Raw genomic sequence first — 25,161 nt, forward strand, 5'->3', positions numbered from 1 at the left:
AATGTCATGACAATATGAGAACAATAACACGGCAAAAAGCTTATGAATGTCCATTAAGTTTCCTTTAAGCTACAACTACTAATAATCAATATTTTAAATCAATAATTAGGTTTAAATCACCTTTTACAAAGTTCATGCTGACTGACTGCTTCACCCATTAAATGAAGTAACAGTCGGGCTTCTTACCTGAACAGATAAAGGTGTTGCGTCTCCACGTGGGGCAGTGTGGTCAAGGACGAGTCGTGGAGCCACCTGCCCTGGACCAGCATCTGCACCAGCTGACAGACGCACAGAGAGGCCACGAGCCAGCCCTCGTGAGCACACACGTCCAACATGGCCTAGACGAGGACGAGGACAGAACCAGAGTTAAACTTCTGCTGCTTACAGACACGATCAGACGGGCTACAACAATCTAACATTAGTTTGCATTCCCAGAACCTTAGTGAAAGAGGAGGTAGGGCAGTTCTGTGGAGTATTAACTGCTGACACATAATTAGATCATCATGTTACTTTTTATTGTTTTAAAAATGCTATAATTGCCGAAAACAACGTATTAACATGTTTACTTTAAAAACTTCATTCGTTTTTACCTCTGTCAAACTCCATTCAAAGTTTTTTACAGAATAACTGCACATGTTTTAACACTTTTACATCTTTTATCTGCAACTGTTTCACTGTCTTATATCTCTAGTCACCGTTTAATGCTATAGTTGATGTGTGAGTCTGTTCTGTTCACTCCCTCTTGGTCAGGTCGTCATTGTAAATAAGAAGGTGTTCTCTCAATTGACTTACCTGGTAAAATATTGAATAAATAAATAATTAATTAATAAGTATCAGTTTTGTTTCACCCTTCCCTTTGCTCCTGGTCAGGCGTGTTCAGAGCGCTATCGCAACACAATCAGCGTCAATCCCGCTAATGAATAAATAAATAAATAGATGAACAGATTTTTATTCACGAAGCACTTTTAAAAATAAGGTTTACAAAGTGATGTACAAGCCGCAAAGAAAGACACAAAAAGCATAAAAATAGCAGACAGAAGGCATAGAAAAACAGACAAAAATGCAAACTATTCAATTAATTATAATAAATAAAACATAGAATCAAAATAAATAAGGAATAAAATCAAGTTAAAGGAAGTCCAGCTGATAAAAACGGGTTTAAAGAAGTCTAAGTAATGAAACTACTGCACATCGAATCAGGTTAGTGAAGTTGTAGTGTGTTGTTTTGTATCCTGCTTTTGTATATTTATGTAAAACTGTAATGTGAGAGCACGGGAGACGTTGGTTTGTGGGCGGAGCTTTGTACCAGCTTGTACTTCTAACTGTAAGAGCTTGAATAATGCTTGGAAGAGATCGCTAGATGACTCAAACATGCATGGATGACATATAAAAGCACCTCAGGCATGACTTTGATGAGGAAACAACATTATAAAACGGTAGAAAACTGAAAGAAAAAGCTGATTTTGCATAATCCTCCCTCTTTAAAACGGCACTGTAAACCCAGATATAGCTATAACCCCAGATTAAACCACTTTAGGCGTTGTTTTTTTCCTGGAGAGCGTGAAATCGAACACATCTTGGGAGGCCGCTCTGAGTTAGAGGAATGTTGGACGTTGGTTTGTGATTTGTAGTTTTAACCTGAAGATCCACTCCATAAATAACACAATCTCTTAAGAGGGCAGACAAAACCATTCAAAACCATCTCGTCCATTTCAGCCGGTTCATTTCTCCTTCTGTGAAACAATATTATATCCAGGACAAGTCTGGCACAGGCTTTACAAATGCTTCTTTGTCTCGGTGCTGGGTGTTAATGTGTGGACAGAGTAAATTGTTTGCGAGTTTGTTTAGTTTCTATTTGAAGTCAGCAGTGTCTGTAAACCATTGTCCACATGTGTTTGTGATTTTACGCTGAGAGAGCAGAGACAGTCCAAGGCTCAGCGCTCAGGCCACTTCAGAGCCGCCCTGCTGCTACCGCTTACCAACATTTATAGAGGCTTATTTGTGTTTTTCAAACGTCATTTATTATGCACAGTCTGCGGATTATTGATTAGACAATTTAAAAAGGTAAAAAGTATGATTTTTTTTTTTTTTTTTGCTTTCATTTATAAAACAAGAAAAAACCCATGTGATTTACTGTTGTTTTACCAATATAATTAAAAAAATATTACTGAATAGCAAAGAAAAAGTACAAAAACACAACTAGAGTATAGTTTATAGGTTTATATATAGGCTGGCTGAACATCTACACATGCATCAGATTAGTAAATGCATGTGTACAATTTTCTAAAATGGCTTTAACTACAAAACAGTGGGCCTTTTCCCTAATGCAGACATGTCAAACTCAGGCCCAGGGGCCAAATTTGGCCGGCGATATAATTATATTTGGCCCGCGAGATCATATCAGATATGTATTAGAGCTGCCCGCCGACTACAGAGACTATAGACACATTTATTTATTTAAAATGTTGTTATTTTATATTCTGCTTGTTCTGGAATCAGTGTTTAAGCAAAAGTATTATTAAACATTTACTTTAATAAGAAAAGGTTTAACATTACAAAACATGCAGATGTTGAAAATTTTCAATAGATTAGGCCACGACTTAGTCCCACTTTTTAGTTTTGGCCTCTGTGAATTCTGAGTTTGACAGCACTGCTCTAATGGATCAGATCAAATATATATACAGATATATAAAGGAGCACTGAATCGTATCAAGACTGCACCTCATCCAGGTACGTATGTATACTCAGCCATAGTGGACGGACAGAGATGATTCTAGTCATCTTTAAAATTGAACCAAACACTGAATCCTTTTTCTGCTACTTTTGGTTTTTACAGCATTATCTACTGCTCCTCGACATTTTTTATTTATTTATTTTTTGGCATTTTAGTCAAATTTGCTGTAAGGGCACTGTTCATGCTTGTGCCAGCAGATGTTTGGAAACATGCGGATGACGACTTCCTTTGGGCTCTGTTGGCGACAGTAACTCGAGAAAACGAATGGCCCAGTTTTCTTCACCAGTTTTCTTCACCCACTCGAGAAAATGGCCCAGTTTTCTTCAACTAGATGTCATTGTATTCTTTCTTTTTTTCCTTTTGCCTGTTAATTTATATATTATAATTTGTCTAATTTAAAAAAGAAAAAATTACTGGCGAGAATGTCACGCAAAAATGTCGTTAGGTTGACCTGCTGTCTTTAAATATGACATAAAGAGGCAGAACAACAATAAATGTTGCCAAACAAACCCAATTTAAAATCCAGTAGAACCAGACCTATGTTTTATAATCAACTGAAGATTTATAGAGAATTTTTACATCACTAAATATATCGGCTTTTATATCGACTATTGGCAGCTCTAACTCCCATTTTATCGGTATCATATCGGCAGCAAAAAAACAAAATAAAAACAAAATATTGGTCGGGCCCTAATGGATACCTGTTAGACCAATCACACAGTTCTTATATCTCCAGACTCCGCCCCTCCTCCTTCACTCTTTCCTTCATTCCTCCAGATACTGCGCTGGTTTAGGTGTTCAAATCTCCTCTTTAAATAAAAGCACAAACAGAATCTTTGACCCACCTGACAGACGCGAATGGCGTTGTCCAGCACGGTCTTGGTGTCGGTGCCGTAGTCGCTGCAGGGGAGCGGAGCGTGGCTGAAGTGGGCCTGGAGGTGGGTCTTGGTGTGAGCGCTGTCGAACGAGTGCGGGTTCACCTGCAGGGGGAGCTGCTGAGCCAACACGCTGTTCAGCTGGTCCTCGTTGTGTCGCACGGGCAGCTCCGCGTACTCCTCCGCGTCCTGAGAGGAAAGGGAAGAACATGCACATTATTTAAACATTTCTAAATAAAAAGTAATCTATTGTGTTTAACTGTGTAAATGTTTTTGTGTTTATTTGACAGAATAAAGAGCAGACTGTCTAAAGATGCAGGAAAACTCATATTTGCACTTAACATCAAAACTATGCAGTGTTTGATGCTCTAAACGCCTTTCTATGACAAAAAACAAGTTAAAGGTGCACGGTGTAACTTTTCTGGTATGGATATGTGCCTGGAATGTTCCACGGTACGGCATTAAACAGCTCTACCTTACATTTACTTAATTACAGGTGGATTTATAGCTCAAAAATACAGACAAAAACATGTATTCTGACTGTGAGCGGGGTCGCCTCTCCACAGATCTGACCTGTAACTTGGTCTGGTTTAGTTTAGTTTCTATGAAGATAGAAAGGTTTAAAAATGCCATACTGCAAAACATTCCGGATGAAGCAATAACATCATGACGAAAAGCGTTTGCCAAATGTTCCATCAGAATATGGGCAATACTGAGATTTTTTTCAGATTTATTTACTTATTTATTTTAACAATGCATCATTAATGTACCAAAATGTGTCTGAAATGTCTTAGTTGGTTCAAGTGGATGAAGGTCTAAACTGGAGGTCTCAAATTACACTAAAGACAAAATTTCCAAAGCCATTGCTGTGCTGCATAAAGTAAAGCTCTCACTAAATCGTGCAGCATTATTAACTTTGTATAATCGCACCATATCTGAAATTTGTGGGTCAACATGTAAAATTTACCTACAACCTTCATTTATTTTACAAAAAAGGGTCATGAGAATTATCACCAACAGTCTTTATACTGTAGAGAGCCGTCCAATCTGTTATTTGTTCAACTTAAAGTGTTTAAAAAGCAGGATAATGTTGACTTAAGTCTCCTCAAAGTCATGTTTAAAGCAAAGTGCAGAGTGCTACCTGTAAATATTCAAAGTCTGTTTAAGATGAGAACAAGACACTACAATTTAAAAAGAACCTACATGATTCAGAACTAGAGTTATCGATCAAAGCATCACTGTGAAAGAAGTTAAATTATGGGATCGTCTTGACAAAGATATAAAAGAATCAAGTACAATGATAAAAAAAAAAAACACATAAAATCGAAAGCAATGTGTATGTATGAAAAAGAAAACTAAGTTGTTGTGCATAATAGTGAAGATTTCTGTTTGGAGTTGATTAATAATTGTGCCTGAACTGAAATGTACTGATTTGAAATGTTTTAAAGTAACGATCAGTGATGATGTTTTGTCTTGAAAAGGGAAAACGGGCCAAATAACATAAGACGACTTTTTCTTTCTCCTCCTTTTCATTCATTTCTTGTATGGTTGATGTTGTGACACTGTTGATGTCTTTTTGAAATAAATTAACAAATAAATATATAAATAAGTTTAGCACAAAATATTAATGGATTATACAATTTACTACAAAATGTCAAAAACCTATGGTCATGAGCTCTGGGTAGTGACCGAAAGGACGAGATCGCGGATACAAGCGCTCGAAATGAGGTTCCTCCGCAGGGTGGCTGGGCGCTCCCTTAGAGACAGGGTGAGGAGCTCAGTCACACGGGAGGAGCTCGGAGTAGAGCCGCTGCTCCTCCACGTCTAGAGGAGCCAGGTGAGGTGGCTCGGGCATCTGTTCCGGGCATGTCCCACCGGGAGGAGGCCCCGAGGAAGACCCAGGACACACTGGAGGGACTATGTCTCTCAGCTGGCCTGGGAACGCCTCGGGGTCCCCTCAGAGGAGCTGGAGGACGTGTCTGGGGTGTAGGAAGTCTGGGAGTCCCTGCTTAGACTGCTGCCCTCGCGACCCGGCCTCAGATAAGCGGAAGAAAATGGATGGATGGATGTCAAAAACCTAACTTTATACCATTGTTTATTACACAAAACATTTCTCTCTTTTGAGTTAAAAAATCTCCTCAAAAAGATTAATTCCAGATAATATACATGGTATTTTACGTCTCAAAAACGACTGCAATATTATACATCTTTCAACATTTTCCACCTCTAATGAAACCTTTACAAATAAGTCATCTAAGACAGGAGACACTTCCCTACAAACCCAGCCCCAGATGCTTAAATCAGTGTCTGCTCCTGTGCTGACGTCTCTCCATCACTCTCCTGTCTCTTTGTCTTTACACTGAAATGCACAGACACGTTTTACCCCCCCTCCTCCGTTCAACCCCTGCATCCACTCAGCCAGAACAGCCCCCCCACCGGCCGCACGGGGCATTTATCACGAGCCAAACCAGGGGCTCATTTGTTACCAACCAGACACAAGTTTAAAGGGAAAAGACTATAGGAGGAATATAGGGAGCGTGTATAGGCCGGGGTGAAAAATGGGGGTGAGAATTCTGTTTGAACACGTAAAAGTGGGGTATGCATATGGATGGGATGTAAAGAGAGGAGATAGATCTTATAATGCATCTTCGGGAGCCATTAACGAGAACATTTAGGATCAAAATATAAGCAAAATGTGAATAAATAAGGCGTGACAAAGAAAAAGAGAAAGAAGAGATGGTCTACTGTAGATGTGTAGTGTTTATTTGATGTTAAAATCCAAGTTTTAAATGGAAAATAGGTGAAAATCAAGTCTGTAATGTAAATTTTGTAGTAAAAAAAATGGAAAAACTTGGAGATTGGACATGGTTTATGTTATAAAAGTTGTAATTTATTCAGTAGAGATTCACGCGTTTCTGTCAAGTTAGAATTTTATCTTTCACTATAGTGGTTAAAAGCAGAGATATTTCACAAGGTGTTACTTTTGCACATAATTTTAGGTCTTAAAAGCACAATTTTTTATAACAGAGAGTCGACCACTTGTTTTTCTAAGTTTAATGCCGCACTGTGAAATATTCAAGCACAATTTAGTCCCAGTTTTTAAAATTTTGGGCCTCTCTGAATTTGGTTTTGACCCCACTGACATAAAGCTTTAATTATGGCGACTTAAATAGAGAATATGTATGAATATGTGTTAATAACTGATTGGAATATTATTTATTGTTTATTTTTGGTTTTTTTTTGCTGCTGTCTTTGCTATAAAAAGGTCTTTTGGCATATGTTTTAGAGCAGGGGTGTCAAACAAAGGGGCTGGATCAGAAAACTCATGACATATAAACCCCAAAAATAACAATAAGTTCAAATATTTGTGCAGAGAAACACAAATCTATGACAGAAATCTTTTTTAAATTGATGAACTCTTTCTTTTACAAAATATAATATCATGAACAACCTGAAACTTTAAGAAAAATGCAACAATGTTTTAACATTAACAATAAGTCAGTTTTTGTTGCAAAATCCTGTACTCTGTGTCCACTTTTCTTATTTTGGACATTTTTCTGATGTGGGTGTCACGGTCAACAGTCAAAACGATCGTCCTTTAAGAGCGTTTGGAAAGAGACAAGTCTTCATTTGTGCTGCTCTGGTGGGAGGGGCCACGTACAGAGACACTTGAGAAACTGCTGTGATAAACACCACAGAAAATTAACAATATTTTAAAATATAATTAAAATATTTTAGTAGAAAATCAGCAGAGGGCCAGATTAAAGGTCTTGGAGGGCCGGATCTGGCCCCCAGGCCGTATGTTTGACACCCCTGTTTTAAAGTTTTGTATAGTACAGATAAAAATAATTTCATTAAAACACTTTAGTTCAGGGACCACATATTAAGTGGTAATTGGTTTGCTAATTAGATGTTACTTAGTTATTAGTTGGTATTAATCAAACATTATTCAGATTTCAGTGTGTGCAAAAATACATCGTCTGTGATCTCGACTACTTTAATGGGAAGAAAATAGTTAATGGGTTATTACTCGCAAAATGGACAAAAATGCATTAAAAGTACTTTATAAATACTAACAAAGATGTAATTAAGCACTTACTATGGATTTTACTATTAACAAGTAGTGTTGGGAAGTAACAGATTACATGTACCGGAGTTACGTAATCAGAGTACAAATTATGAGTAACTGTATTCAGTTACAGTTACTGTTTCAGTGAGTGGTAATTAGATTACAGTTACTTTATTGAAATAAATGGATTACACGGCGGGATTTTCCTGTTTTCACATTTTGGGCTAGGACTAGGACTAGGACCAGGACTAGGACCAGGACTAGGACCAGGACTAGGACCAGGACTAAACTAGGTCTGAACCAGGACTAAACCAGAATTTAACAGGACTAAGCCATGCTGTGCGGACCGTGTCTCCTCGTCTTCAATCAATAATATTTTTAATTTGGTTCAGTAAAGTCTGGGCTTTTTATTTTCTTTTATCAGACAAAACTTCTTATGTTACGACTTCCTCGTCTTTGCTTCTCTACAGCAAATCAAGTAATCCAAAGTATTCAGATCCCGTTACTCACCTTAAGTAATTTAATGGATTCCGTTACAAACTACATTTTGGGGTATGTAATCTGTAATCTGTAGAGGAATACATTTTAAAAGTCACCTTCTCAACACTGTTAACTAGCTATAAATATGTACTCCCAGTTATTCCAATTAACGACTGAGGCCCTAAAAAAACCAAAACAAAGTAGTCCGATTAATAACGTGATTGATTGCTGCAGGCCCCGGGAGACTCGGTTTAACACGGACCCTAAATACAGGAGGAGGAGCGGGACGTGTGACTGGAGCTGTTAGTGAACACTGCAACAATTATAAGACAAGAGCGGGAGCATGTCAGGGCTTTGTGTGTGAACGTCGGGGGGAGGAGAGAGGGAACGAGAGAGAAAAGGAGGAGGGGGAGGAGAGAGAGAAGGAGGGTCACTGGCCTATTGTATGTGTTAGTGTGATGGACAGCGGGGTCTCGTGTGAAAGAGAAGAGTGATGAGGCTCTCCATATGTTAAAGTCATTACGCGGGCCGCTTCAGACGGAGCGCTGGACAAGACGCAGAACGAGGGTAATAGAAGAAGAGGGATCTGTCATAAACTCGGAAAAACAACGCTTGTGTACTGCGGAAAAGCGACTTGACAGATTGCGCGTATTCACCGTATTCCCGAAGTTTCCCTGGGCGTCGCTTTCATGATTCAGGTTTTGTCTGGAGCAGTAAATAAGTTCAACACGGACTATAAAGTCGTTTTAAAGCCCCTCAGAGAATCGGTGCAGGGTTTACTTGTTGGTGCACATAAAGATTGAACATTTTACACAAATGAACCGACTTTATGTCATATTTAAAACGCAAAATGTTTCCCAAATTCTCCACTGATATTGATATGATTAACTGGAAGTGCAACCACAAAAAAGCGCAATTTAGGAGCATTTAGAGACAAAAGTGGATGGGGTGGAATAAAGTTGATACAGAGAAATAATTTCCTTGTTAGATTATTCATGAGATTGAGTGGTTAATGTAATATGCATGATAAAATAATATTTTTTTAAACATTTACCTCAAATCTGATCATTACCATATTCCACAGACTATAACTGTATTTTTTTCATGGTTTCGGTGGTGTTCCAACTTATACTCCAGTGCGACTTATATATTAATACTTTCACACTGAAGCGTCGAGAGGCTCTAGTCTTGTGTGTGAGTATCTGCTGCTCCTGTTCCTCCTGTACCACTGTCACTTGGCTCTACTGCGCATGTCTCCTGCAGAAAGAGCCTCTGTCCTGTCTGTATCATGTCACTCGATCGCACCGTTACTTCTGCACCACGGAAAATTTAAAATGTAAACAAACTTATAAAGACGACTGAGAAGACTGAACACAAATGCCTCAAAAACAAAATCATACTTTGTGGATTACAAGCTGCAAGTAGCGAAATATTCAGCTGAAAACGATAATCGAGCAGTAGAAAGAAAGTTTGGAGTGAGTGAGAAACTTGTGACACCGGGAGGATGCACCATGAAACTTTCCTGAAGTCACTGGATGGATGGACAAAGCCTGGATTTCAGTGACACTGAAACCATCCTGTCGGGATTCAGAAAGACCAGAATAATTCTAACTGGAACTGATGCTGAGTCTGACGACAGCGACACAGAAGAGGAAGCGGCGCTCTGTTTACCTCTGGAGGTCGTGGAGTTGCTCAGAAGTGACACAGAGGATGAAGAATTGAATGGATTTAGTGATTTGGAGTGAGATGGAGAGTTTGTTAAACTTGTTCTGTTCTGTTGTTTATGTTATAGTTTATCTGAAGAACTGTTCATATGTGACGTTAACAGTCTGTTGTTCTCTGTTCTATTGTTATTATTGTTATTGATGAAATGTCAGTTCCTGGTCTCTGATTTTATATAATATATTTCCCCCCCAAAAATGCGACTTATATGTGTTTTTTTCTTCTTCATCACGCATTTTTTTAGCTGGTGCAACTTATACTCAGGAGTGACGTATAGTCCGAAAAATACGGTACTTTAATACTTGACTGAAACACTGTAAAAATATATTAACTCCAGGCTGATTATGGCATCATAGAAAAGGCAGCACACAGTTACTGGTACGACACTTGTTAAAGCAATTCTTCCTCCCCCTCCGCTAAAGGTGTAAAGCCAGGGTCAAGCCGTCCAATCAGGAGCTGCCTCTGGATGACCTCACGGTGACATACACAAGGTCAAAGTTCAAATCAGGAAGCGAGAGAGTTAATGATGAGGAGACGGAGGCGATAATTTAAACACATGCGGGGATAGTATTTCTAGAGCAGCACGAAAGCCGTTCCTTCCTTAGACCACTTCTAACACTTGACTATGTGCTTTGTAACATGTGACTGCTCAGCCTCAAATGTCCCACAGTAAGGCATTAAACTGATCTTATTTATTTACATGGGTTCTGTTGCTAAAAATGCATTCGCAATACCTGAATTCTTACAAAGTTCCACAAATAGACTAAGTGGACTAAGTGAGTGTGATGTTACCCACAGCGCTCGGCTCCACTCCACTTTTTTTTTTTAACGGGGAAAATAACAGAAAAAAACAACACCAGGATCATGTAAAGCGGGATTAATATGAACACTTTAAGACCAAAAGGACAAGGATCACTGTTTTTAAACTCTATAGACCTTCACTAAACTAACTAGAAAAGCACTCAGAGAGCGCAGACCTCCGCCAAGGGCTACCCTCATTTTTTATATAAATTGCGATAAAATCAGTCTTCTGGATCAGATCCGGATCAGGCTTTGGAATATGAAAGAGGATCCCATTGTCCATCCCTGAGTCAAATTTCATGGGGTTTGGTCAATAATTAACCGAGATATTGAGAAACAAAATTTTTGGCCCCATTTACCACAATGTTAACTAAAATTTCAAAGTGATCCAGAATCCAGGATTTCTTCCGGATCACCCCCAAAATGAAATCAGTTCTTCCTTTTCACATTTTCAACAAATCTTGAAAATTTTATCAAAATCGGTCCATAACTTTTTGAGTTATGTTGCTAACAGACAAACAAACAAACAAACAGACAAACGCCGGCAAAAACATAACCTCCTTGGCGGAGGTAATAATTTGGATAATTTCAGCACTGGAATTTCCGATCTATAGTAAACAAAAGGTAAAATGTAGATGTTAACTTGAAAAAACTACTTCTTCATGACATCACAAGGTGGAACAGAGCTTTGGAGATGTCGACAAAACTAAAAATAAAGGCTTACTCAAACTAGGAATGGGCATTCGATGAAAGTTCATTAATCGATCGTCGGGAGAATTAACGATCGATTTTTGATTAATCATTAACGTTTTTATATAATAAGTATCATCTTTATTATTACCATTACTAATCTGCATAAATAAATTAAACTTTACGACAGATAAACCGTCACCACTCTAGAGCCACATCAGCCCGTTTGAGATTATAATGTGCTTAATGCAGCTTTGTGCAAGTAGAAACGAAACTTAAAACCGCATGGCAAATTTGCATAAACTAAGCGAAGAAAAAAAAAAAAAGCTCTTGTGCGCTGATGCGGTTCAGCTTCCTTCGGACAAAAGGACACGACTCAGTGGAATATGAGTGTTCTTTCTGTGACAGAGGGATGTTGATGCTGAAGGTGAGTCTGTTCTGTGTGTCGCGATGTTTCCAAAGATCGTACGTGTGCAGGTTTAGCGCAGCTCTTTATGTGTTGCAGTAACCGGGCTACAGCGTTTACATGCACCATGACGAAACCGGGATAATACAGATGTGCATGTAAACGCACTCACTGGGCGGTTTTGTGATCTCAAGGAGGTGCAAGAGCCCAAACGTGGGACTGAGGCCGCAACTCCAGTGTTTGCGCTGTCAGATGCAGCCTCATATCTACGCACAGAAACCTACATTCGGTTTGTCGATTAGAAATGAACGTAATCGACGAAATTCTTAATGATCAGTTATCGATTAGTCGACTAATCGTGCCCATCCCTGACTCAAACATGTGTGAATGAAACAAAACACAAATCCAGGTGTATTTATAACACAGTTTAAAGCTCATAAGGGTTTAATATTGTACCTGTCTCTTACGATCTTTTGGCTACTTATTTAAAATTTATTATCAGAGTTTATATTTTTGCTCTTTGTTATATTATATTGTGATGAGTGATGCTCCTGTGTCCAAATTATTTGCCTTGTGGATCGATAAAGTTTAAGTCTAAGCTTGTTGCATGATATAAATAAAATAATCGACAAAGTGAATAAAGGATTTCAGTTACTGCGTCATCCCTTCCTGTTGCTGGTCATAATGTTTTAGTTTTCTTGTCGTGTGTTATTTGAGCGGCTTAAACTCACCGTGAGGATGGACAGCAGCTCCTCGATGGGCAGCTCTGCTCTCAGTCGCTCCTTGAACATGCGGATGGTCTGATGTTTGAGGTAATAATAAGAGGAGATTCGCCCGTACGTCATGGGCTCAATTGTGCGATCATCCTGGATAAAACAAAGAAAGATTTTTAATGTAACGGCACGACAAATTAAAGCGGCTGTGTCTGGCTTTTATCAAGACAGTAACTAGAAATTGCTTTGTCCCAGTAATGATATACCGTATTGTAAAACAGCTGTTAGTGTCAAAATGAGGCCACTGTCGCCACGTTTACATGAGAGCGTTAATTCTGAATAAAAATAATTAAATTCAGAATAAAAATTATCAAAAAATTAATTAAAAAATCCCCCCGGAGGAGCTGGAGGACTTGTCTGGGGTGAAAGAAATATGGGAGTCCCTGCTTAGACTGCTGCCCCCGTGATCCCGGATAAGCGGAAGAAAATGTATGGATGGGATGGACAAAAATGAATTCTGATTTAAAAAGACCATGTAAACACTTAATTACTAATGAAAATGATTATTTGGAATTAAACTTAAGTCTTTGTTAAACCATTTCTTGTCCAAAGTTCATATGAAACAAAAACATTTTAATCCTCAAAACAGTGAAAATGTCAAATGTGTGGCAAAAATGAGTTTCCTTTCTTTAAACAAGCAACAAAACTGTGGCACTGTAAAAAAATACTTTAGTAAAATATACCAAAAAAATACCCTTAGAGATACATCGATACAGCAGCTCATGATATCGATACTGTTTCATCACATTAAACGATAAGATATATCGATAATTAATATTTTCAGTTGTTAGTATTACCAAGAAAGTAAAACTCTGCTCTGCTTATAAACTTCTTGAGGTGAATAATTAGGATTCTAGAAATGCAGGAAAGGAAAGTGAGGCATAACTTCAAACTGTTTAAAATGAATTTACTCTGTTTTCTACACTTCCACGTCAGTAAAATCAGGTACAGTGGCTTTAAACAAATGCACGTGTGGACAACATGATTAAAACATCGTTAAAAACCGAGAAAGAAGCACAGACCTCCTGTATCTCGATGCAGTAGGAGCACTCCAGATCTCGAAGGCTTTTCTCGACCAAAGTGGACAGATATTTGTTGATGGACTCGTGGCTGATGTCCTCCAGGTTGTAGTAACTTTAAAAGGAGAGAAAAAAAAGCATAAAAAACAGGCATATTATTAGAAGAAAGCATGTTAGTAACTAAAACAGGACTGAGAAACAAAATAGATATATATAACTGTACTTATCTCAATACTTTCTTCTCTATACCTGTTCTTTTTAACCATTTGAGGAACAGTTTTAGTAACCAGGATGATCATTTAGCTTATTCCTTCATTCACCGGGGTGGAAAGTGATATCTGTGTTTTTATTCTACACATTTTATTTCAAAAAGTGCTGAGCAAAACCCAACAAATGATAACCAGGAGGTAAAATACAATAGAGTCAACAGCAGTGAAGCTTAAACTTTGTCACACACTTACAAACCAAGTCTAGGCCACATGTGTGAAACTCAGTCAGGACCAAACTAGTTTTTACACCAAACCACATCATTGGTACTTGCTTACTTTTTTTTTTTTAGTTTAAACAAACTAAATTTAATGCATAATTCATTCATTCCAGAGCTCTATATCTTTCAAAACATAATGCTTTATAGATAAACTAACCCCTCGAACAGAAATGCAATCACTTTTTCATAGTTCTTATCTTCATTTTCTTCGTACAAACTAATACTAATGTTAACAAAGACACAAACATTTATCGTTTATGATCGTACAAAATAAACCACAATGAGAATAAAAATATGTAAGGTTTTTTTGTTTAGTTTTATGGTCGTACAAACTAATACTAATCTTAACGAAGACACAAAAGTTTATCGTTTATGATCGTACAAAATAAACCACAATGAGAATTTAAGAGTGTAAGGATTTTTTTGGTTTACGTTTATGATCGTACAAAATAAACCAAAATGAGAATGAAAGAATCTAAGGACTTTTTTGTGTTTATTTATGGTCATACAAACTAATAATAATGTTAACAAAGGTGCAAAAGTTTGTCGTTTACGATCGAACAAAATAAACCACAATGAGAATTTAAGAGTGTAAGGATTTTTTTGGTTACGTTTATGATCGTACAAAATAAACAATGAGAATGAAAGAATTTAAAGAATTTTTTGTTTCCATTTATGGTCGTACAAACAAATACTAATCTTAACAAAGACACAAACATTTATCGTTTATGATCGTAGAAAATAAACCACAATGAGAATGAAAATATGTAAGGTTTTTTTGTTTACTTTTATGGTCGTACAAACTAATACTAAATACTAAACTAAATAATAAGGTTAACAAAGACACAAAAGGTTATCAAAAGTTTATCATTTATGATTGTACAAAATAAAAGATAATGTTAAAGAAAATATTAAAGAAAAGCATGTATTTAGTCAATAGTCGTGGTTTATTTGTGGAGACGGTAGCTCTAGTCTTGTACGTATTTCTGTAAGATTTTTATTTATGTTTTTACCCCCATCGTTGATTCTTACGAGAGTCTGAGAAGAGCTGAAAGATATGTTGTTTTACATGTACAGAAGTGTGACTGCTGTGTGGCGCCTATTACTGTAATAAAGCAGAAACAGAGACAGACCAGATGAAAATGCTCTTTTCTTTCTTTCTTTTTTTTTTTTTAAACACAAATGATTCCCAGGTTAGAGCGTTATTACATGAAATAAGACAAACCAGTGGCCAAAATGGTTTCCATGTTTTCAGGAGGGAAGGAGAGAGAGCGCGATGGAGAAAGAGGGAAGAAAGAAAGAAAGTGAGAGAAGTAAAGAATAAAGAGAAAGACAGAGGTAGAAGAAAAGGGGTCAACGCTTTAAAACAAGGTTCCTTAGTAAAAAATTTATAAGGCACCTCTGTAGAGAAACTGGGCACAATAAATGTTAAAAAAATGTTTTAATGATCTCTTCAGGCACAGTCCAATGTCATACTGGTTCACATCAAGACTTAAAATAGAACCAATGAAATATTTCAATACTTTGTTAATACCTCAAATTTAAGGTTAGAGAGCTCATACTAATACTTACGGAAACTGATTTTACACCCTTTATTCGCCGTTCTTAAAAGTCAAATCTAGAAAGATGAGCTGTACCGTATTTTTCAGACTATAAGGCGCACTGTCGATTTTTGAGAAAGTGAAAGGATTTTAAGTGCGCGTTATAGTCTGGAAAATACAGTACCGTATTTTCCGCACTATATGGCGCTCTGGATTATAAGGCGCACTGTCATTGAATGGTCTATTTTCAAACTTTACCGAACTATAAGGCGCATTAAACGAAACACAAGTTAGATAAGTCAGTCAAACTTTATTTAACGAGTTCACAATAACTCTCAACTTTGTAACTGTAACGCGTAAAAAAAATACTAAATTGTTCGTGTATTCACAATAACTCATAATTTTTCAAACAGTTGGGCGATTACGGTTCTCGTCATTATCCGAGTCAGTGTGGTTACTGTTCCCTGGCAGTTCAGTGATGATTCGGGTCTTGGTGAAAGCTCGGACCACAGTTGATACTGATCCTTAGCCCGGGCGTCCCATGATCCATTGGCAGATCGTGGCGCAAGTCACTCGGCGCTGTCTCCCTGTCTTGGTGAATGTGTGTTCTTCTTCTCTCATCCACAGTTTAACTTTATAACAGAGTTTAAAGTGGGCGTTGTGAGCGTGTCTCTTGACAGGTGCATTTTGATATTAAAAAGAATCACAGTATGTATTACTCCGCGATGCTCCTGACTACGGGAGCCTTAATGCTGTAAGTGGTGTGGCTTTGTAGTTTACTAAAGTCGTATCAAGACACAACAATAAATTCATATATAAGACACTCTTGATTATAAGATGCACAGTCGTTTTTTGATTAAATTAAAGGCTTTTAACATCCTATAGTGCGGAAAATACGGTAATTTGTAACACTACGGTAAGAGATATTCTTTTATGAAGTTTTCAAAGAGAGAGCGCTTTTATTAGATTTGCAAATCACTGTGTCCATCCCACAAATCCGCATGCACGCTTTATGGGTTTATTCCAATCAAAAGTTAACGCATGCTTAGAAACAATAACTAGAGCTTATTAACGCCTTCACTAAGCAACTTTCATTTAAAGTGTTTCAGAAAACGGACACTGAGAGAGAAGCAGAGACAGAGAGAGAGAGAGAGGGGAAGGAAGAAAAGGATATAGATAGTGAGCGTAAGAGAGAAAAAGAGGGAGGAAGAAAGAAAGAGAGTGAAAGAGAGAGAGAGTAAAGAGTTCCCACATGAGTCTGCTGTGCACACGTGTAATCAAACATAATCTCTATTAGCTCATAATATTTGTGTGTGGGAGAGAACAGGCCTGGCTTTGTTTAACAGGTACACAGCACAGACGACCCTTAAGGCAATGCACTCTGGGTAATATATTACTCTGTATGCGTTCGTTTGCTCAAAAAGGAATACTGGTTCTACATTAATATGTTTTAAATACATTTTTCAAAGAGCCGGCCTGTCACTGTAAATGTGTTCCTGATTTTTTACCATGTATCTGAGCAAAAATCATCGGTAACACTTTATAATAACTACACCTTATTTAGCCTTAATAAAGCATGAACAAAGGCTTAATTAATAATGAACAAAGACTTAATTAATAATGATTCATGCTTAGTAACTACTTAATCACTACCTTAATTAGCACTTGCACTTAATTTGCCTGTGCTGTAAATAGTTACTCCTAATGATTTCATACTTAATTACTCATGGACTAACCATTTGAGCATTTATTAATCATTAATAAACTATGAGAGAATGATTTACTAATAATGCAAAGCAATGATAATTCAGGCAGCCGTTATCTGTTAGTTAAGACTTTTTGAGAGCTTTTCAAAAGTGAAGACGAATTATGCTTTATTAAGCATTTACTAAGCGTGAATCATTATTAATTAAATCTTTCTTCATTATTAATTAAGTCTTTGTTCATGCTTTATTAAGGCTAAGTAAGGTGTAGTTATTATAAAGTGTTACCAAATCATCTTGCTAATAGGGATGTAACAATATCCGAAATATCGTGATATCACATCATCAAATTTCTCACAATAATATCGAGGACCATCACAATATATCGAATTACAAGTCTCTTTAGTCCAATGAGATTCATTTTCGATATTTTATGTTATTAGGTTCTTTTGTCAGACCTAGAGTTTTGTTTTCATACCTGACAGTTTCGACTGCTCACTAGTGGTCTTCCTCAGAGTCATGTGATGTTTCTGTGACGAGTCTGGTCAGCTGATTTAAACAGGTTTTGGTGCTGTCTTCCTACCGGTGGAGGCAGGACGACAGCGCCACCTGCAATCCAACTTCCTCAGGACAGTATCTCAGGTGTGTGAGAGTAAAAAAGCCCCTCGTCCCGGTTTATCGTCCAGTGGGCACGTTTCTGTATTTCGATTGCCTCTTTAATCCAGCGGCGATGTTTGTTTTCCTCTGTCCCAATGACGTTTGCTCTATCCCAGTCCATAATGTCGTTCACTCATTTGCAGTGGTCAGAAACGGCTGATTTGAGTTGTTCCTGTTCTGCTTTGTTGCTCGTGTGCACGCCTTCGCAGGTGGCGCTGTCGTCCTGCCTCCACCGGTAGGAAGACAGCGCCAAAACCTGTTTAAATCAGCTGATCGGACACGTCACAGAAACATCACGTGAAGACCGCGAGTGAGCAGTCAAAACTGTCAGGTATGAAACAAAACTCTAGGTCTGTAAAAAGAACCTAATAACATACAAGTCTCTCTGCTTAAATTAAGAATTATGGTGCAGCAATAGCTAAAAAAAAAAAGACAGAGAGAACTATATAGATCATGATCTTTTGCTCCATTTCAGTGCAGACTACAAGAAGAAATAACAGCACTTTTAAGTTTTAGTTCTTCGGATTAAGTCTTGTCAAGGCATTTTAAGAAGAAAAAGGAGCATATTAACAGTTTTTTAGCCTCCACAAAATATTGCAATAAATATCGTACCGTGAGATGTGTATTGTCAAAATATTGTACAGAGAGATTTAGATATTGTTACATCCCTAACCATGAGCTTCCCCGCCGTATGGTGAGCTTTCCCACGATATCGCAATAAATATCATACCGTGAGGTTCATACTGTGACGATATTGTATCGTGAGACTCGGATATCGTTACATCCTTACTTGCCAAATATCGGATAAGCAGCTGCTGAGGCCAAAATAAGTCTGCTGCGTGCTGTGTGCATCGAATTAGAATGTGCTTTATTTTCTGATAATCAGGAAGTGCATATTAGCTTGCTAGTTGTTGTTAACTTTAACATCAGAGTTGCGCCTGATTTGAATAATCAGATTTCTTTCTGATTGTTCACATCTATGCATGTTTTGACACGGATAATTATGCAAAAAAGATTAATTATGTGGCCCAATTAATGCTGAATACTGAAAGAGTTAATTACAAATTGTTTGTGCCTTGATTTCTAAATAAAGGAGTTACTCTAAAAATGTATAACTCAGGGGTCTCCAACCTGTATCTCATGAGCGGGTAACTCTCCATCCCCTTCCAAGTAGCTCGCAGAGAGATTTCAGAATTATACCACTGTGCTGAATAACAAAAAATTGGTTAATTACCTGCCTGTTACCATTGTTCATGTATCATTTTAAAGCCCAACTTTGTGCACGAACAAATGGACAATAGTTCATGTGTTATAGACATCTGTAACCCAAGGCTCGCCCTCGTTCTTATAATCATCTAAATTTCTTGAGGCCGCTAAAATGAGCAGCTCTCTGGCATTTTTGTTTTGCAAAGGAGCTCACCGGAGCACAAAGTTTAGAGACTGGCATAGATTAATTGACAAATGTCACTCCCTTTAAATTTATTTTTGCACAAAATAAAAAAACAAAACATCTATTTCTTGGGTCATCTCATTATTCTTGTATTCCAGATTTTTCTGTGGCCTTGTAAATGTGTCTGATCACGTTTACATTTGGGATAATGTCATGACACCAAAATTTCAAACTAGATAAACTAGATAATAAAGAATAGACTCGACTCGAGACTCAAAGCTAATTTGTTTTGTAATTATGTACATTATGTATTATGTTCGCCGCACAGTCACCAACCTTGGCATCACCTTAGACAGTGATTTTAAATTTGACAAGCAGATCAATGGTGTTTTAAAATCAAGTTTTTCAAAGTTAAACCTTTTCTGTCTTTTGAACTATTTCAACATGTCATGCACGCTTTTACGACTGTAACACACTTTATTCCGGCATCTCACAAAACGCACTTTATCAACTACAGTGAGTCCAAAACTCTGCGGCGCGACTTTTAACAGGAACAAAAAGAAGAGAGCCCATCATCCCAATCCTTGCGTCTTTGCACTGGCTTCCTGTTAATTTTAGAACTGATTTTAAGATTTTATTGTTTGTTTTAAAAGCTTTGAATGGACTGGCCCCACAGTGCGTCTCAGACCTCATCCAGATTTAGTTTTAGATTTAAGTCTCCATCTTTTCTCGTCTTTTTATTCTCTGGCTTTAAACACCTCGTGAGTTGTGTGGTCCTCCGTGTCTTTTATTTATTTTATTTATTTTTAATGTACTTTATTGTCTTTATTTGTTTGCTGCTATTCTATGATTTTGCTCTTGTTTTGTTTTACTGGTTTTGTTATTGTAGGACTAGTATGATTAAATCTGAGCACTTCTTTGATCATTTTATTATTGTTACGTATTTGTGCTGCACTTTGGAAACTGTTTGTGAAATATGCTATAGAAATGAAGTGGATTGGATTGAATTTAAAAGCTCTTTTTAGTCAATATTGTGATTTTCAACCATGTGATTTTACACTATTTCTGAAAAAAACTCAAGATGAAACTGTTCCAGAAACGTCAAATCTGATCCAATTAGGGGATTTCTTTCAATACTGATATTTGCTTTTAAAGGTGCACTGTGTAACTTTCTGGTTGGTTGTGGGTCTGTCACCTTCTTGTTTCTATGGAGATGTCATTGTTCTGCTTGGAATGTTCCAGAGTATGACATTAGACAGCTCGGCCTTACGTTTATTCAGTTACAGGTGGTTTTATGGCTCAAAAACACCTCGAAAAACAGAAACTCTGACTGTGAGCGGATGCCTCTCCACAGATCTGATCTACATTTGACGAACCCTCCACGAGAAAAGTTACACAATGCACCTTTAAATATAGTTTCTAGTATCTAGTTTAGTCAATTAGTATCTGATTTTCCATATTTTTTTGTTTGGGGATCAATCGCAAACCTACTTCTGAGCGACTGTCTGTTAGAATCATATGAACAAAATTATTCAAATCGGAAAAACCCTGCGATCCCAGCACGGAGACAGACGTTTGAAGCCATAATTCATTTTTATTGAACACCACCCACGTTAACAGAAGCGAGCTGAACATATTTAGCGCATTTGGACGAGCGTTTGCGGTGTGATGAAGCCGTGGTCATTATCACAGGCTCGTTTGGCCCCTGATGGTGCTGCAGACAGTTATAGGGCCCCGGGGACTCGGTGTGTGTCTGAATGTGAAAGCAGAGGGAGGGAGAGGAGGAGGAGTAGAGCAGATAAATGAGCTCCAACAATACAAACCAGAGCTGCACGGGGACACAGAAAACACAACATCTGTATATGGGGAGGATGAGAGATTTAAATTATGTATATATATTATAAAAAAAACATTCGCACCTGGTAATTTCTATTGATGTTTTTACAAATTATAGAATGTGAGCCGTGACATTTCTAAAATACACAATAAAATACAAACGCTGAACCTGATGATTTTAATTATAGACTAGACCCAAGAACTCACTGTATTACAACAACAATCAGAATTTTTACTGTATTTTTTGGACTATAAGTCACACTTTTTTCATGGTTTGAGTGTTTCCTGCGTCTTACATATTAAAATTTTCAGACTGACAGCCACGAGAGGCTCTAGTCTAGACTATTGTCAGTGTCTAGTACGACTATTACTCCTGTGCCATTGTCACTTCGCTCTACTGCGCATGTCTCCTGTAGAACAAAGCCGCTGTCTTGCTGCAAATAGTGAAATATGGAGCCGAAAACGGTACTCGAGCAGCAGAAAGAAAGTTTGGAGTGAGCGAGAAACTTGTGAGGGACTGGCGGAAAGCGGGGATGGAGAACACAGCTTCACGGCAACAAGGAGGATGCACCATGTAACTTTCCTGGAAGTCGCTGGTTGAATCGACAAAGCCTGAACTTCAGTGACACAGAAACCATCCTGTTGGGATTCAGAAAGGCCGGAATAATTGTAACTGGAACTGATGCTGAGTCTGACGACAGCGACACAGAAGAGGAAACAACGCTCCGTTTACATCATGGATTTATGTTTTATCTCCAGAGACCACACAGAAGTGACACTGAGGATGAAGATCTGATCTGAATCACTGTTAATATGTTACGTTAACATATTAATGCCTGTTCAGCCTGTTGTTCTCTGTTCTGTTGTTACTACTAGAACTTGACTTTCAAGATGAAATGTCAGTTCCTGGTCTCTGATTTTATAAAATAAATTTCCCCAAAACGTGCGACTTATAGTCCCGAAAATACGGAAAATACATTCAAGCATTTTTTAATGTTGTGACGTCATGTGAAACCCAATTAGTGACCAGATCACTGGAATTATGGGATTAATCATAGACTATTATGGGCATCAGTTTGAAAAGCGTTTACCTTAAAGATATAAAATTGTGTTTTGAACCATCCATACACAGAATTAGGCTACATTTATATGATGACGGTCTGAACAGAAGACGCAAAAGTGGCGTTGCGTCTTAGACGAGCGTTTTCGGGAGGAAATCTGTGTGCATACGGTGACACGGTGTGTAGAATTCGATTGGGTATGCATGCCAGGCGGCTCGGTGGTGAAGTATGTGACATGAACATGTACGCGACAGAACATGTAGACGGAAACACTACGGCGGAGCCTATTCAACTTTTCCACTCTGGAGGGTGGTTTCAGATTTTTGCGTTTTAAGCCCCAAAAACACCATAACCGTATAAACAAAAGGCACTTCGAATAAAATATTTTGTTGTTTTTACCCGCAAACGTTCTCGTGTAAACAGACCCTTACATTGGCAATTTTTCTGCTTCCCTCTGAAATTAACACCACAACAGGAAAAAGAAATCAGTGTGACAAATTGAACCAAGATCCAAACCATCATATGGAAATGGGGTCAAGGAACAATGGTGAAATGTACAAGGAAGAAGACCCATGAAGCAATGTAATATGATAACATGTGAAGAACGCTCAAAGTAGCTATTTTGTCAAAATTTGCGTACCATTCCACTGTATAAAGCTATTTTTTTCTTAAACTAAAAAAAAAAAAAAACTAAAACATTCAGAAGACATTTTTTACATTCACAGTGGATCTGATGTGATCTGATGCCCTTCCACAGTTGTACGGCGAGTTTCTCAGTGTGGGACTGAACGCCTCTGACAGCCGTGTAAATGCCTCACAGCTGGATCGCTCTGGTCTCTGTCTCTCTCCAGATGTTCTAACACTTCTCTTTCTTCTCTCTCACCCCTCCCCTCTCCTCTTTCTTCTCCATCTACCTCTTTACCATCCCCTTCTGCCTCCTTCTAATTCTTCTTAACCATTTACTCTTTTCTAATCTCTCTCAGCTTTCTTCCTCTAACTCTCTTCATCTCTCTGCTTCTCTCGCTCTGACTTTGCTCCATCTTTCTCTTCCTCCTCGTCCACTCTTCCCCTTTTTCACCTTTCTACTCGTAGTCTAACCCACACGTGTCTCTGCCCGGTACGAGTGTGTGTTACCTGGGGTTCATGACCAGCCGCCTGAAGAAGTACGTCCAGGTGATGTAGTCCATGGCGTCCTGCTTGGAGGAGATGGTCCCTGCAGCGATTTCGGCGTTTAGATGGTCTGAGAGCACGCTGAGGAGGCTACGCAACACAAGAGAACGAAGATTAGAGAAGAATTTAAGAACCTGTTGGTCATTTTGGGGGTGAGAAATGGAGCTTGAGTAAATTCAGCCTGGAAGAACTGTCTCTGCTCCAGTGAACCTCGCTGGCTCTCCAGAGTTTACCTGCTCCTCAGGCTTCATCACCTCACTCCAAATACTCCTCCTTGCTGGTTTCTGCACCTTCCTCTTCATCCTTTCTGCCCAATTTAAACCCCTTTTGCAGGTGCATCGCTGCTTTAGTTAATTTCACTCCCCACCTCCTCCCCAGCAAACGTCATCTTCTCATCCTCTCATCGTCCACTTTACTTCCTTCATTGTCTTATCGTCGCCTTTACTCTCCTCATCCTCTCATCTTCCCCTTCATCCTCTTCATTTGGCACATTTACATGAGAGCTTTAATTCCAAATAAAAGTAATTTAGTCCTGAATAAAAAAGAATTCCGCTTTAAAAAGACCATGCGAACACTTTAATTCCTAATGAAAATGGTTATCCGAATAAGTGGGTGTTTTATTCCGATTTTAAAGCCAAATAAATGTATTCCTCGATCATGTTAACGTTTATTCTTCTTAAAAATTCAGTGCATGCTCGTTGGGTCGCCCATCGATCTGGCTCCACCAGTCCTGGCTTCGGACTTTCATCCACGTCTCTTTGGATTTGCGAGCGGGATGTGGGAGTGGGCTGAGGTAGAGCAGCCGCCGACTCAGTTTGTCTTCTTCCTCTCTTCTCTGACACTCTTCCCTTCTCCTCCTCAGCCGACAGACGTAAAGCGTGATGAGAGAATTCTCCAGCTGCTGCGCAATTATCATCGGAACGACCGCGGAAAAAGTTTGGATCGTGTTTGTGTCCGTGGCGTAACGACAAACCGAGATGACGGAAAAGCCGGTAGCAGCTGAAGAATGTGTTTTCTTCCGCACGACGTAAATACGTTCGTGTGTCTGTCCAATCAGAACCCCTCCCCAACCGAAGACGTTGAATTAAATAAAGCCGATTTAACGTGTTTTCCATGTAAACCTCAATTTGGAATTATTATTTCCATGTAACCTCGAAGAAGAATATTTGAATTCCAAACTATTTAATTCAGAACAATTAATTCAAATTAAAAAACATCATGTAAAAGTGGCCATCCTCTCATCGTCCTCTTCACTCTCCTCATCATCTCAAAGTGCTGTTGTATTTTATTTTTTTTATTTACCTGGATTCAACGGGGAATGGTTCATAGAGGAATTTCTTATAGAAGTCTTTCTTAATGTCGTGAACGAGGATCACGGCTTTGCCCTGATCGTCGAACTGAGGTCGACCGGCACGCCCCATCATCTGCAAAACATCTACGAAAGCAAAAAAAAAAAAAACATTAACATCAATTCGCCCATTAAAATTCCATGCACACTTAGAAATTTTGTTGGCTGGTCACCTGTAATGGGGTAGTCAACGTAGCGCCTGGATTTTCCGTCGTAATATTCAGTTCCCTTTACGACCACGAGGTGAGCGGGGAAGTTGACGCCCCAGGCCAAAGTGCTGGTGGCAATTAGAACCTAAAATATGAAATTAAAAATAAAATTAAAGACCAAGAAAACATTACATTACAAGTGGGGTGAGTGTCTTGGATTTTGTACACGTTTACGTTTTAGGAATTCCAC

General features: G+C 38.3%; 1 protein-coding gene across 1 annotated transcript in view; it reads right to left on the reverse strand.

The window, feature by feature from the left end:
• Nucleotides 1–25,161, reverse strand: part of ascc3 (activating signal cointegrator 1 complex subunit 3) — a 323,589-nt gene that overhangs the window by 15,397 nt on the left and 283,031 nt on the right. Inside the window, 7 exon segments of the mRNA XM_055163753.1 lie at nt 187–338; nt 3,580–3,798; nt 12,509–12,643; nt 13,573–13,684; nt 23,379–23,504; nt 24,717–24,849; nt 24,936–25,056. Coding sequence (XP_055019728.1) covers nt 187–338; nt 3,580–3,798; nt 12,509–12,643; nt 13,573–13,684; nt 23,379–23,504; nt 24,717–24,849; nt 24,936–25,056 — 998 coding nt within the window.

The sequence above is a fragment of the Boleophthalmus pectinirostris genome, unplaced genomic scaffold (genome assembly GCF_026225935.1).
Source record: "Boleophthalmus pectinirostris isolate CB_2022bp ecotype Guang Dong unplaced genomic scaffold, ASM2622593v1 HiC_scaffold_6, whole genome shotgun sequence".
Classification (NCBI taxonomy): domain Eukaryota; kingdom Metazoa; phylum Chordata; class Actinopteri; order Gobiiformes; family Gobiidae; genus Boleophthalmus; species Boleophthalmus pectinirostris.